We start from the raw sequence: 14,289 nt of genomic DNA on the forward strand, positions 1-14,289 counted from the left end.
AATAATTTTTATTAGATAGTGTCATTATTATGTACGTGTACTTTTAACTGTATTTTTGATGTGTTTTGTGACACTTTTTTGTGCCGCAAAACACTTAACCAGAGCTTGGAGGTAGCGCTAACCCGACGCACGTTAGCTTGAATTGCGCTCAAGGGATCGCGTTTACTTTCAGCTTGTAATACGAGCGAAAAACCAACTTGTAATATATCCCTAAATGTTTCTAGTTTAAACAAACTCTCATATAGTAAATTTCTCATAACTTCTTTGCTGACTTGCAGTGAGATTGTAAACACATATTTTCCATGTTACTAACATAAAACAATGCAAAAATGTTTGAGACGGGCTACAACAGACTACCCAGGGATTGCTTGATTAGTACAGGAACTGGCAACAGCATAGGATTTAAAATAAGCCTATTTAGGAGGCTTTTTGTTAACAGGATAAAAATGTATGCCTTTAAAATGACATCAAAATGTAAAAAGTAATTACTGGGAGCTAGATGGTTAATGGTGGCTACAAACATATGTTTTTTTTTTATTAGGATAACACATGTGTCAAGCTAGGTCCTGTTACATCATTGCTGTTCTGGAGCTGACTTTAGTTAAAAGCAAGCAATAGTGCCATAATAAAATGTTTTTATGTTCTAACACTTTACAACATTTGGGGCTAAATTACAAGTGAAGCATTAACATTGCTAGAAGTTAATTTTTTGCTTGCAAAAAGCTTCAATTCTATTGGCTGATTTGAATTAGAATTAAAAAATCAGCTAATAGATATGCAAGTGAATCTGTACATAAAGGGGGACTTTGCATTCAATCGTCAGTGTGAGGGGGTGACAACATGAAGAAGCATCGTATGGAAGAAGAGGACAGCCCCAAGGGACCAACGTCTTGGATGAAGACCTAAGAGGAGCGCAGCAACGGACCTGCCGCTGCACCCCTAAGGAGCTGGATTCAAGAGTACAAACTTTTGGGGTTTAGCCGTAGCTTTCTTTTTTTTTGGGGGGGGGGGTGTCTTGGTTTTTTTTTAAATGCAAAAGAGCTAAATCACTTAAACCCTTTTAAGGGCATTTTATGGGATAGGTTTTTTTATAAGATAAGTTTTTGGGGGTTAAATTCAAAAGAGCTAAATCACTTATGCCCTTTTTAGAAAATTCTTAGAATAGGGTTTAAAGATTAGGTTTTTTTTTTGTTTGTTTGTTTTGTGCAAAAGAGTTGTGATTACTTAAGGGCAATGCTAGACAAATCCCCTTTTCAGGACAATTTTTAGAGTAGATTCTTTTACATTTTTTTTAGATAGGATAATACAAGTGCACATTTACACTTTATGCCACCTATAGAAAATAGCGCGCCACTTGTAATCTAGCCCTTGTTGTTTGCACTTTTATGTCCCTTTAAATGTTTTTAAAAAATTTATATATTTTGTAATGCATGTAATTTTATGTAATAAACATAACATTTCCCTATAGGATAATTTCATATTTATGCATATAAAACTATTATTTTTATCGATTTTCATATTGGAACTAAAAAGTTGAAGTGAAAACAATCGGCTAGATTCCAAGTTTTTTGTTTTGAGCTGTGTGGTGCTAACGAGCAGTTTATGCTCACCGCTCACTTACAGACAGCGCTGGTATTACGGGTTTTTACAAACCTGGCATTAACCGCAAAAAAGTGAGCGTAGAGCAAGATTTTGCTCGACATCTCACCTCAATACCAGCGCTGCTTACGTTAGCGGTGAGCTGGTAAAACGTGCTTGTGCACGATTTCCCCATAGGTATCAATGGGGGAGAGCCAGCTGAAAAAAAACCTAACACCTGCAAAAAAGCAGCGTTTAGCTCCTAACGCAGCCCCATTGATTCCTATGGGGAAATAAAAGTTATGTCTACACCTAACACCCTAACATGAACCCCAAGTCTAAACACCCCTAATCTTACACTTTAATCTGCCACCCCCGACATCGCCGACACCTACAGTATATTATTAACCCCTAATCTGCCACTCTGGACACCGCCGCCACCTACATTATATGTATGAACCCCTAATCTGCTGCCCCCAACATTGCCGCCCCCAATGTCGCCGCAACCTAACTACATTTATTAACCCCTAATCTGCCGCCCCCAACGTTGCCACCACTATAATAAAGTTATTAACCCCTAAACCTAAGTCTTACCCTAACCCTAACCCCTCTAACTTAAATATAATTTAAATAAATCTAAATAAAATTACTACAATTAACTAAATAATTCCTATTTAAAACTAAATACTTACCTATAAAATAAACCCTAAGCTAGATACAATATAACTAATAGCTACATTTTACAGGCAACTTTGTATTTATTTTAACTAGGTACAATAGTTATTAAATAGTTATTAACTATTTAATAACTACCTAGTTAACATAAAGACAAATTTACCTGTAAAATAAAACCTAACCTAAGTTACAATTACACCTAACACTACACTACAATTAAATTAATTACCTAAATTAAATACAGTTAATTACAATTAAATAAAAGTATCTAAAGTAGAAAAACCCCCCACTAAATTACAGAAAATAATAAACAAATTACAAGATTTTTAAACTAATTAAACCTAATCTAATCCCCCTAACAAAATAAAAAGCCCCTCAAAATAAAAAAAACCCTACCCTACACTAAATTACAAATAGCCCTTAAAAGGGCCTTTTGCGGGGCATTGCCCCAAAGTAATCAGCTCTTTTACCTGAAAAAAAAATTACAATTCCCCCCCCAATATTAAAACCCACCACCCACACAACCAACCCTACTCTAAAACCCACCCAATGCCCCCTTAAAAAAACCTAACACTAACCCCCTGAAGATCACCTTACCGGGAGACGTCTTCACCCAACCGGGCCGAAGTCCTCAACGAAGCCGGGAGAAGTCTTCATCCAAGCCGGGCGAAGTGGTCCTCCAGACGGGCAGAAGTCTTCATCCAGACGGCACTTTCTATCTTCATCCATCCGGCGCAGAGCGGGTCCATCTTCAAGACATCCGAAGCGGAGCATCCTCTTCTTCCGACGGCTAAACACAGAATGTAGGTTCCTTTAAATGACGTCATCCAAGATGGCGTCCCTTCAATTTCCAATTGGCTGATAGAATTCTATCAGCCAATTGGAATTAAGGTAGAAAAAATCCTATTGGCTGATGCAATCAGCCAATAGGATTGAACTGGCATTCTATTGGCTGATTGGAACATTCAATAGAATGCCAGCTCAATCCTATTGGCTGATTGGATCAGCCAATAGGATTGAACTTCAATCCTGTTGGCTGATTGCATCAGCCAATAGGATTTTTTCTACCTTAATTCCGATTGGCTGATAGAATTCTATCAGCCAATCGGAATTGAAGGGACGCGATCTTGGATGACGTCATTTAAAGGAACCTTCATTCTGTGTTTAGCCGTCGGAAGAAGAGGATGCTCTGCGTCGGATGTCTTGAAGATGGACCCGCTCCGCGCCGGATGGATGAAGATAGAAGATGCCCTCTGGATGAAGACTTCTGCCCGTCTGGAGGACCACTTCACCCGGCTTGGATGAAGACTTCTCCCGGCTTCGTTGAGGACTTCGGCCGGGTTGGGTGAAGACGTCTCCCGGTAAGGTGATCTTCAGGGGGTTATTATTATTTATTTGTATAGCGCCGCCAAATTCCGTAGCGCTGGGTACAGTGATAGGGGTATACAATGACAAAGATTTGTGATAAAATACAAAACATAACAAACAAAACAAATCTAGTACAGGAGGAAGAGGGCCCTGCTCCGGAGAGCTCACAGTCTATAGGTTTAGGGTGCAGAGACATAAGGTTGGGGTAGCTTGTTACATCAGTTGTATTTGCAGCAGTGAGTCAGGCAGTTCATGTACATGTATTAGTTTGGTTCAGATGTGGGATGGAGGAGAGATGGTACGCCTCTCTGAATAGGTGGGTTTTCAAGGATCGTCTGAAGCTATACAAGGTTGGAGACAGTCTAATGGAGCGGGTAGAGAGTTCCAGAGGACAGGAGCAGCACATGCAAAGTCTTGGAGGCGGGAGTGGGACGTAGAGATAACAGGAGTGTAGAGACGTAGGTCAGAGGTTGATCGAAGAGGACGGGATGGGGAATATTTCACGATGAGAGAGGAAATATAGTTGGGAGTTAGACTGTTGAAGTAGCATAGATTTTTGTTAATAGAAGGGGTGGGTAGGATAGGATCGTTGGGTTTGTGGGGTGCGAGGTGCAGATCTCTTTTCTAATGGTGTCAATTTTATTTTTGAAGTGATCAGCAATAATTTGAGCAGTGAGGTTGGTAGTGGGCGGGGGGGCAGGCGGACGTAGAAGGGAGTTAAAGGTTCAGAACAGTTTTCTGGGGTTGGAATGCGTGAGATGACACAAGGGAGGAGAAATAGACTTGTTTGGCCAGGCTGAGCGCAGAGTTGTAGGACTTAAGGGTGAATCTATAATGTTGGAAATCAGCACAGGTGCGTGATTTCCTCCACTGCCGTTCAGCAGCCCGTGAGCATCGCTGAAGATATCTGGTCTGTTTAGTGTACCACTGTTGCCGTCGAGTGATTGACTTGTACGTCGAAGAGTGGAGGGTGCAGTTTTGTCAAGTGTTGATTTTAGTGCCGAATTATACTGTAGAGTCACAAGGTTTGGACAAGAGAGGGATGAAATTTCAGAGAGCAGAGGACTCAGTTGAGTGGAAAAGTCTGTGAGATCCAAGTCATTTAAATACCTGTAAGGTAGCAGTTTTTTGGGGGCTTGCAAAGATGTAGCAGGTAGAGTAAGAGAGAAAGGTAATAGATGGTGGTCAGAGAGAGGAAAGGGGAAGTTAAGGGAGTTGGAAACAGCACAGAGATTTGTGAAGACCAGGTCTATGGAGTTGCCTTAGTGTTAGGTTTTTTTAAGGGGGGATTGGGTGGGTTTTAGAGTAGGGTTGGTTGTGTGGGTGGTGGGTTTAAATGTTGGGGGGGGAATTGGAATTTTTTTTCAGGAAAAAGAGCTGATTACTTTGGGGCAATGCCCCACAAAAGACCCTTTTAACGGCTATTTGTAATTTAGTGTAGGGTAGGGCTTTTTTTATTTTGGGGGGGCTTTTTTTATTTTGTTAGGGGGATTAGATTAGGTGTAATTAGTTTAAAAATCTTGTAATTTGTTTATTATTTTCTGTAATTTAGTGGGGGGGGTTGTACTTTAGATAATTTTATTCAATTGTAATTAATTGTATTTAATTTAGGTAATTAATTTAATTGTAGTGTAGTGTTAGGTGTAATTGTAACTTAGGTTAGGTTTTATTTTACAGGTAAATTTGTCTTTATTTTAACTAGGAAGTTATTAAATAGTTAATAACTATTTAATAACTATTGTACCTAGTTAAAATAAATACAAAGTTGCCTGTAAAATAAAAATAAACCCTAAACTAGCTACAATGTAACTATTAGTTATATTGTATCTAGCTTAGGGTTTATTTTATAGGTAAGTATTTAGTTTTCAATAGGAATTATTTAGTTAATTGTAGTAATTTTATTTAGATTTATTTAAATTATATTTAAGCTAAGTGGGGTTAGGGTTAGACTTAGGTTTAGGGGTTAATAACTTTATTATAGTGGCGGCGACGTTGGGGGTGGCAGATTAGGGGTTAATAAATGTAGGTAGGTGGCGCGATGTTAGGGCCGGCAGATTAGGGGTTAATAATATTTAAATAGTGTTTGCGATGTGGGAGTGCAGCGGTTTAGGAGTTTATATATTTATTATAGTGTCGGCGATGTCCGGTTTGGCAGATTAGGGGTTAAAAAATGTATTTTAGTGTTTGCGATGTGGGAGGGCCTCGGTTTAGGGGTTAATAGGTAGTTTATGGGTGTTAGTGTACTTTTTGCACTTTAGTTAAGAGTTTTATGCTACGGCGTGTAGTGTAAAACTCTTAACTACTGACTTTTAAATGCGGTACCAGTCTTGACAGGAGAGGGTGTACCGCTCACTTTTGTTCAGACTCGTAATACCGGCGCTATGCAAGTCCCATTGAAAATATAGGATACGCAATTGACGTATGTGGATTTGCGGTATTTCCGAGTCTGGCCAAAAAAGTGAGCGGTACACCTGTACCTTCAAGACTCGTAATACCAGCGGGCGTTAAAAAGCAGCGTTGGGACCGGCCAACGCTGCTTTTTAAGCCTAATGCAAGACTCGTAATCTAGCCGACAGTAAATTACCATTTGAATATCCAAACATTTAATTTAGTTTTTTCTTGGAATATATTCACTGCTGCATTGGTAGTCAGTCATAATAGTCCTTTTGTCTTATGAACGTTAACAGTACTATAACATTCTATGTACTTTTAGCTATAAGTTATTTTCTTCATGTTAGCAGTTTCTTTATCAAGTTTTAGGGTCTATCACAATATACTGTCAATTTGTTTTTCGCAGGTTTTAGGCCAGGAAAGGGCACTTTTTGTTTCAACTGAAGCACAATATGTCACAGATTGGGTTTGCGTGGTCAGTAGGGTAGCCACCTAAGCCATGTGTTCCTCGACACTTATGAGTTACACATGCTGCAGGGAGGAACATGTATTGTGTGTCTCGACAGCACTATTCATATTCCTCCCTGCACATCCTGCAGCATTTGTAACTTATAAGTGTTCTGTATTTTAAGGGACGTGGCAACCCGTCAGCTTTTGTGCGCCTGGTAAAGCGGACTCCTTTGGTTGCTAAGCTGCTTTTTATCTTCCGGGTGTGCTAATTTTGTATTGGCTATAGTTGGGGTTTTTTTACTTCTGCCTTGTATTTGGATTATTCTTCTGCCTGCTGGTTTGGAGCTGTTTCTGTATATGATACCTGACCTCTGCCTGATCTTGACTATCCTTCTGCCTGCCACATTTGTACTTGATTAGCCTATTTGATGCCAGACCTCTGCCCGATCACTAGTGACCATACTGCCTACCATATTGAAACCAGATTTACCCATGTCTCTCCAGACTCCAGACAATCTTTACTCTGTAGGTTGCTGTACATTTACCTACACTTTTTCTTTAAGTTTTTCCAGCTTTTTCAGATTAATCCAGAGTGTTGGGACAGTGTAAACTTTATTGATGCTACTCTGCCACTTGGTCCAGTTCAGGACAGACACTAATATCCACCTGATATAATAGCAGAATTTTGTCTGGTTTTCGGAGCTGTGAGCATATTTTCAGCTCGCCAAAAAAAGCCCTACTTTTAACATGGAGACAACATTTTCTCGCCAGTCACAAACAGTTTTTTCAATACTTTTCAAAAAGTTATTGAGACCATTTTACATTTAGCAAATTTAGCAAGCACTTGATAAAGTCCTGAACTGGCCTTTTGACATGCAAGTGTTTCAATACAATATGGAATAATTATTATGTTGCACATGTGCAAGGCACTGAAATTGCCACGGATGACATTTTAGAGGTGCATTTGTATACATGGTCTATATTCACTAAAGCGCTATTCATCACTATTGTATAGTCTGTCTGCAGTAGGCATGACACATATTTACATATGTATATATATATATTTAATATGGGATATCCCGTACAGCTAAGGGGATCTTCAGGAACAGTGAGATCAGGACAACGACATCTAGAAATAGCCTGTAGCATCATTTTCTGTTAATGTTTGTTTCTAATTAACATTTCCAGTGTCATAACTGTCACTTTCAGTACAGGCGTGACTGGGACTGTACCTTTGTGACTGGACTTTCAAATGGGATCACGTCTTTGTGACTAAGCTTTCAAACGGAATCACACCTTCTGGACCAGAAATGCAAAACCCATTCACTACAGTGTGGTTTCCTGTTTTTGTAGCAACATTATTGATGTTCTGGTCACAAAGGTGCTATCCCTTTTGAAAGCCGGTCACAAAGGTGATATTATTATTGTAAAACATTTTTGAGGCTACATTACTGCAGTGTAGCAGTTTAACAGTTTCATATTTTTTTATCAGTGATTAGGATGGATTTGGATTACAATAACTTAATCTCACACATGTAAATGAGTATTCCCCTTGCTTAAAGGGACACTGAACCCAAATTTTTTCTTTCATGATTCAACTAGAGCATGATATTTTAAGCAACTTTCTAATTTACTCCTATTATCAATTTTTCTTTGTTCTCTTGCTATCTTTATTTCAAAAGCAGAAATGTAAATCTTAGCAGCCAGCCCATTTTAGGTTCAGCACCATGGATAGTGCTTGCTTATTGGAGGTTTACATTTACCCACCAATAAGCAAGCATAACCCAGGTTCTCAACCAAAAATGGGCCGTCTCCTATGCATCACATTCCTGCTTTTTAAATAAAGATAGCAACAGAACAAAGAAAATTTGATAATAGGAGTAGATTAGAAAGTTGCTTAAAATTGCATGCTCTATCTGAATCATGAAAGAAAAAAAATGGGTTTAGTGTCCCTTTAATGTACAAAGGGATTAAATCAAAAGAACTGTAAGGTTACTTTAAAGGGACAATCTACTGCAAAATGGTTCTTGTTTAAAAAGATAGAAAATCCCATTATTACCCATTCCACAGTTTTGCATAACCAACACTGTTATATTAATATCATTTTTACCTCTATGATTAGCTTGTATCTAAGCCCTCTGGAGACTGCCCCTTCTATTTGCTGGGATTAAACACATTCCCATGTGAAAGCAATAGCACAATAATAAAATAATCTAACACTAGCATTTTTTGTACTTGTATGTCCCTTTAAACGGATGATATAGGGCTAGATTACAAGTGGCGTATTAACGTGAGCGTGCACCACACAAAATGTCTATTTAAAAATAAATAGAACATTCTCTTCTATTTGAAGAATATTTGAATGTAAAATATGAATAACTACCTTTGGGTTAGAGCAGCTGGTCTCACGGATGTTGGGTTAGCACGCAATCTATAAGTATTAGTTTTTTTTACCAGTTTGTGCTCTTCATTGAAGACTATGGAGAGAAGTTAGTGTGGTGGCGATACCCGAAAAGTTAGTGTGCGTCAGCATTCTATTTCTAGCTGTGTTTGCGCGCAATCATGTCCTTAGTAGCGCTGTAGTTATAGCAACATTCCAGAGGCTACATTTTGGCAGCCCTGCTATTACAGCCAGGACATAACCCATGGTTTAATGCTCAACGTTTAATAGAGTAAACTGGTTATCAAAAAGTCTATAGACGTACATTGTTTTGACAAAGGGGTTCAGTAAAATAACTACATAGTGTTATTAATCTGATGTGTTTTCATTTTCTAGCAGATTTCATTTAATTTAATTTACTAAATAAACACATTTATCTATTTACAGGTGAGATATATTGTGCTATCACTAAAACATATGACAGCTTGATGATACATTTTTTACAAAAGTATATATCATATGTGTGGAAATATATAATCTATTTCCATTCTGGATATTTATAACAGCTTAAATGGATTTATAAGTGGATCTGAAATAAGTGGCACTTAGAGGCATTTTTCACAATATATTTGCATTTGTAAAACAATGCTTCCAAAAGATGTCACTGGCTTTTCTTTTATGAGCAACCCACCAAGCATACTCCAGTAGATCACATGCACACACTTCTGATGATAGCACATATTCTGAATGCTAATGAATTTCAAATTTACTGTTATGACTCTTCAACTTAAAGGGACTGAAAAATAAAAATTAAACTGTCATGATTCAGATAGAGCAGTGTTTTTCAACTGCGGCTCAAGTACCCCGAACAGGCCAGTTTTTCATTATAGCTGAACCAGTGCACGGGTGAAGTAATCAGCTGATCAGTAACCATGGTTACTAACCTGCTGTCACCCATCAGCTGATTATTTCCCCTTTGCACTAGTTCAGCTATAATGAAAACATGGCCTGTTGGGGGTACTTGAAGATCGCATTTGAGAAACACTGAGATAGAGCATGCAATTTTAAACAACTTTCCAATTTACTTCTATAAACTAATTTGCTTTTGTTCTCTTGGTATCCTTTGCTTAAAAGCATATCTAGGTAGGCTTAGGAGCACCAATGCACTACTGGGAACTAGCTGCCGATTGGTGGCTGTGCATATATATTCCTCTTGTTATTGGCACACTTGATGTGTTCAGCTAGCTCCCAGTAGTGCAATGCTGATCCTTCAACAAAGGATACCAACAGAACAAAGCTAATTTGATAACAGAAGTAAATTGGAAAGTTGTTTAAAATTGTTTGCTCTATCGAATCTTGAATGAAAATTTTTGGGTTGCATGTAATCTTTAACCTGTCCTGTGATGCAAAGTAACATGAGTACTTGATCTATTTGAACCAAATTATCATGAACATTATTTAACAACACCTCTACATGAATTTGAGAAATATTTAATATATATGATATTTTTTTGTATAAAAATTCTAAAGATCAAAAAAAGAAGCTGAGAAATTGTCTTTGACAAAGGGTAGATTATCTTCCAGTTTAAATGCCCTTTAACTTTTTCTCTAAATATTTGCTGTGTATTCAATTCGAACTATAGAAGATATTTTTGGTATTGCTTTAACTGGAAGAAAATATATCCTATTATAAGTTGGTTTCCTGCTTAGTATCCAAGGGATGATTACCAAAGCCAAACTGAGTACTTACCTACATAAACGCTTTAGGTGATCCAAAAAAGTTGTGTGTTTCCTTTCCAATTTGTTATGATTATCACTAAAAGTATCCTCTGAGTAAATTGGCCTTGCAACTGTATATTTCCTGAGGCTAGTCATGATGTCTAAAAAGTATACTTTATCCACTTTACAGGATTGTCGTGTCTATCTTGAGTATCAAGTTATCTGAAACATGAAATGCACACAATATTTTAGTATATGTGAGGTTATTGTATACTTTTTGTTCCCTATCCTGTTTTTCCCCACTTCCTTATTTTACTGACAATTTAATGTTAATTTCAATGTCCAAATCTCCGATCATCATAATTGATAATTAGATCATTTTTTATCAATCAATATGATGATTCTAATAATGTTATTCCTTCATGTAAAAATATGGTGTTAAATCTAACTACATAAAACAGAAATGTAGGTAAAAAAAAGTTTTTCTAATTTTTTAACTAAATGAATTGCAAAAATAAATACAATAAATAAAAAAAACAGTCCAGCACTTTTACATGCAATTTATCCCTTTTTTTATCCACATTAATATAAATTTGTATACACATTTTCTTACTAAGTTCTGGAAATATTTTAGAAAGCATTTTTCATTTTCCAATATATCCTTAAAGGGACACTGAACCCAAATGTTTTCTTTTGTGCAATTTTAAGCAACTCCTATTATCAAAGTTTCTTCATTCTCTTGGTACCTTTATTTGAAAAGTAAGAATGCAAGTTTAGAAGTCGGCCCATTTTTGGTGAACAACCTGGGTTGTTCTTGCTGATTGGTGGATACATTCACCAATAAACAAGTGCTGCCCAGGGTCTGAACCAAAAATTCTCTGTCTGCTTAGCTTAGATGCCTTCTTTTTCAAATAAAGATAGCAAGAGAACAAAGAAAAATGAATAATAGGAGTAAATTAGAAAGTTGCTTAAAATTGCATGCTCTGTCTGAATCAGTATCCCTTTAATATTACAAATTTGAAAATCAAATTTCATATAGTATTTGGTATTATTATTATCATCAGTTATTTGTAGAGCGCCAACAGATTCTGCAATGCTAATGATTTTATAGTCTTACCTTTCATTTCAGTAGACCCCTAAAGCACAATATTCCATAGTCAGTTGTTAATGCAATTCCAGGAAGCTTATAATTATCTTTACTTGTAAGTATTGCATATATTGGTGTAGGAGTTACTATATTGTTTGCAGCAATCATTAACTTGGATTAATTATTGAACATGATAATTATGTGTTGAACTTTGAGACAGTCATCCACTAAAGTAATATTGATAAGAAGTTTCATTCAGTCATTTGTAATTTTAAAATGTCTTAATCTGCTCTAAGAATCTACTAACATTTTGATGCATAGTAGGTGCAGATAGAACATTAGAGAAAATCTGTATTGAGTAAGAGCTCAAAACAGAAGGGAAAATATTATAAAGCAGTCTGGCTTTGTGTTGGAAACAAATGTGTTAAGTAGATTTATTTAAATTTAACATGTGGGCTCTATTTATCAAGCTGTTATTACAGCTTCAGAGACCGTTGCTTCTTAACCTTTCCACCACTTTAAGATTGGCAGAGTTAAATTATCCCAACCAGATCTGACCTGGATGACTGACAAGCCCTGCTTTTGTGCGACAGAGTACACTGATTCTTCATGTGTGCTAACCCGACATGAGTTATATTAAGGTGTATCATGTATTTTATTGAAAAATATTAATAATTAATGTAAATAATTATTATAGATGTACTTAAATATTCTAAAAATCAATAGAATATATATATATACTGTATATATATATATATATATATATATATATATATATATATATATATATATATATAGTATATATATATATATATATATATATACAGTATATATATATACATATATATTTTACAGTAACTATAATGATTATTATAGTTTTTTTTTTTTCAAGTACATTCCACATATTTTACATTCCTATGTTTTCAGATTTTTTTTTTAATAAATATATATATATATATATATATATATACATATATATATATTAATGTAAAATATATATCAATACTTATCTATCTATATGAATATATACACGTATAGATTTATACAGATATATATATATATATATATATATATATATATATATATATATATATATATATAAAACTGTCCTATGAAAAGTCTGCACTCACTTATTTGTTCAGCAACTGCCTGGGGTGCATCCAATAATAGTACAATATCCGGAGTTAAGAGCACTCACCGGGTCTTAGCATATACAACAATGATTCTTTATTGTGCCATAAGGTGATGTTTCGGGGACTTTAAGCCCATCCATAGACCATGGTCTAGGTGCTCTTAACTCTGGATATTATATATATATATATATATATATATATATATATATATATGTACAGTATATATAGGAATATCAATTTTAAAATACAAAGAACATTTCCCCCTATATAAAGAACATTGGAATGTTAAATATTTACAGTAATTACATAGTAAAACACATTATTAAATATTATTTTAGAATTATTCTTTAGGCATATACATGGCCATATACCCTTGAACCCTTACAAATATTTTTATTATATATTTATATTTTTATGACTATTTTTTATCAGCTAGTGTTTATATGAGTGTAGCAATTTATTTGAATGAATTTATGTTCTGTTTGGTGCAACTTTTATTTTAGCCATTGCCCTTTTACGCAAGGTCTTTAGCAGCGCAAACCCGATGCGCATTAAATTCGATAGCACTAGAGTGATCACATTTAATTTCATATTGTAATACAAATACACACAAATATATGTTACTACGTGAAATGTAACTTTAAACCCTTTTAAGTATTTTTATATCAAAATACTGATCACTTTTGAAAATAATTTCCTTACATTTTCTTAATCCAGGTTTGTAAGAATGAACAAAATGAGTTGACTATAAAACAACACAATCTGTTTTATATGTTTGAAGTAACATCAACATCGTGAAGCAATTAGCCATTTTTATTTTAGCCATTGCCCTTTTATGCACACAATTTCTCTAAAAACACAATTAAAAATACAAAAAGAAAATAATATAAAAAGAATCTTACAACATGTGCCATCATCATCATCTCACAATCAGAAATTAGAAACTAAACAATAAGCAGAATACAAAAATAGATATTTAATCTTTAATAATTATCTATGTTCTTTTCATTTTAAAAGCTGTGAAAAAAATAATAATATTTCAAGGGTTTTGATACACAAAATTATGTATATTTGCCTGATATTAACATTTGCATACAAACACTATGGGGCCCATACATGAAAGCATAGGGATATGGTTCCCAAGTTGCAGGATACATCCAATTGCATGAGAGCAGGTCCTGTCAATCAACCTGAACTAACAAGTGTCAAAGAGGTTCATGGCTTGTAGTAAGTAGGCTTGCATGAACGAAACTGACCCTGTAAGGGCTCTTAAGTAGCTTTTGCTGCTTGTTAAAAGGAGCCCTGTATATATTATTTTTAAATAAGAAAGCACTTCCAGGGCTATTAAATCATTAACCCTTGCCTTTCACATATTAACAGAAGCAACATAGACATGTTTCCAATTTTTTTCCTACTACAAATTTGACACTATAATATTTGAATTATGTTTTTTTATTTAATTTCCAAATTGAGTTTTAAACACCCTTTCTTTTTTATTACCAAACTCC

At 35.4% G+C, this 14,289-nt stretch overlaps 1 protein-coding gene across 1 annotated transcript in view; it reads right to left on the reverse strand.

Annotated features, from left to right (window-relative positions):
* LOC128664978 (chloride anion exchanger) overlaps window positions 1-10,780 on the reverse strand; it is a 136,452-nt gene extending 125,672 nt beyond the window's left edge. Inside the window, exon 1 of the mRNA XM_053719759.1 lies at window positions 10,593-10,780. Coding sequence (XP_053575734.1) covers window positions 10,593-10,717 — 125 coding nt within the window. The 5' untranslated portion in view covers window positions 10,718-10,780. The remainder of the gene's footprint in view (window positions 1-10,592) is intronic.
* Between the last annotated feature and the right edge of the window lie 3,509 nt (window positions 10,781-14,289).

The sequence above is a fragment of the Bombina bombina genome, chromosome 6 (genome assembly GCF_027579735.1).
Source record: "Bombina bombina isolate aBomBom1 chromosome 6, aBomBom1.pri, whole genome shotgun sequence".
In the NCBI taxonomy this organism is placed as follows: Eukaryota; Metazoa; Chordata; class Amphibia; order Anura; family Bombinatoridae; genus Bombina; species Bombina bombina.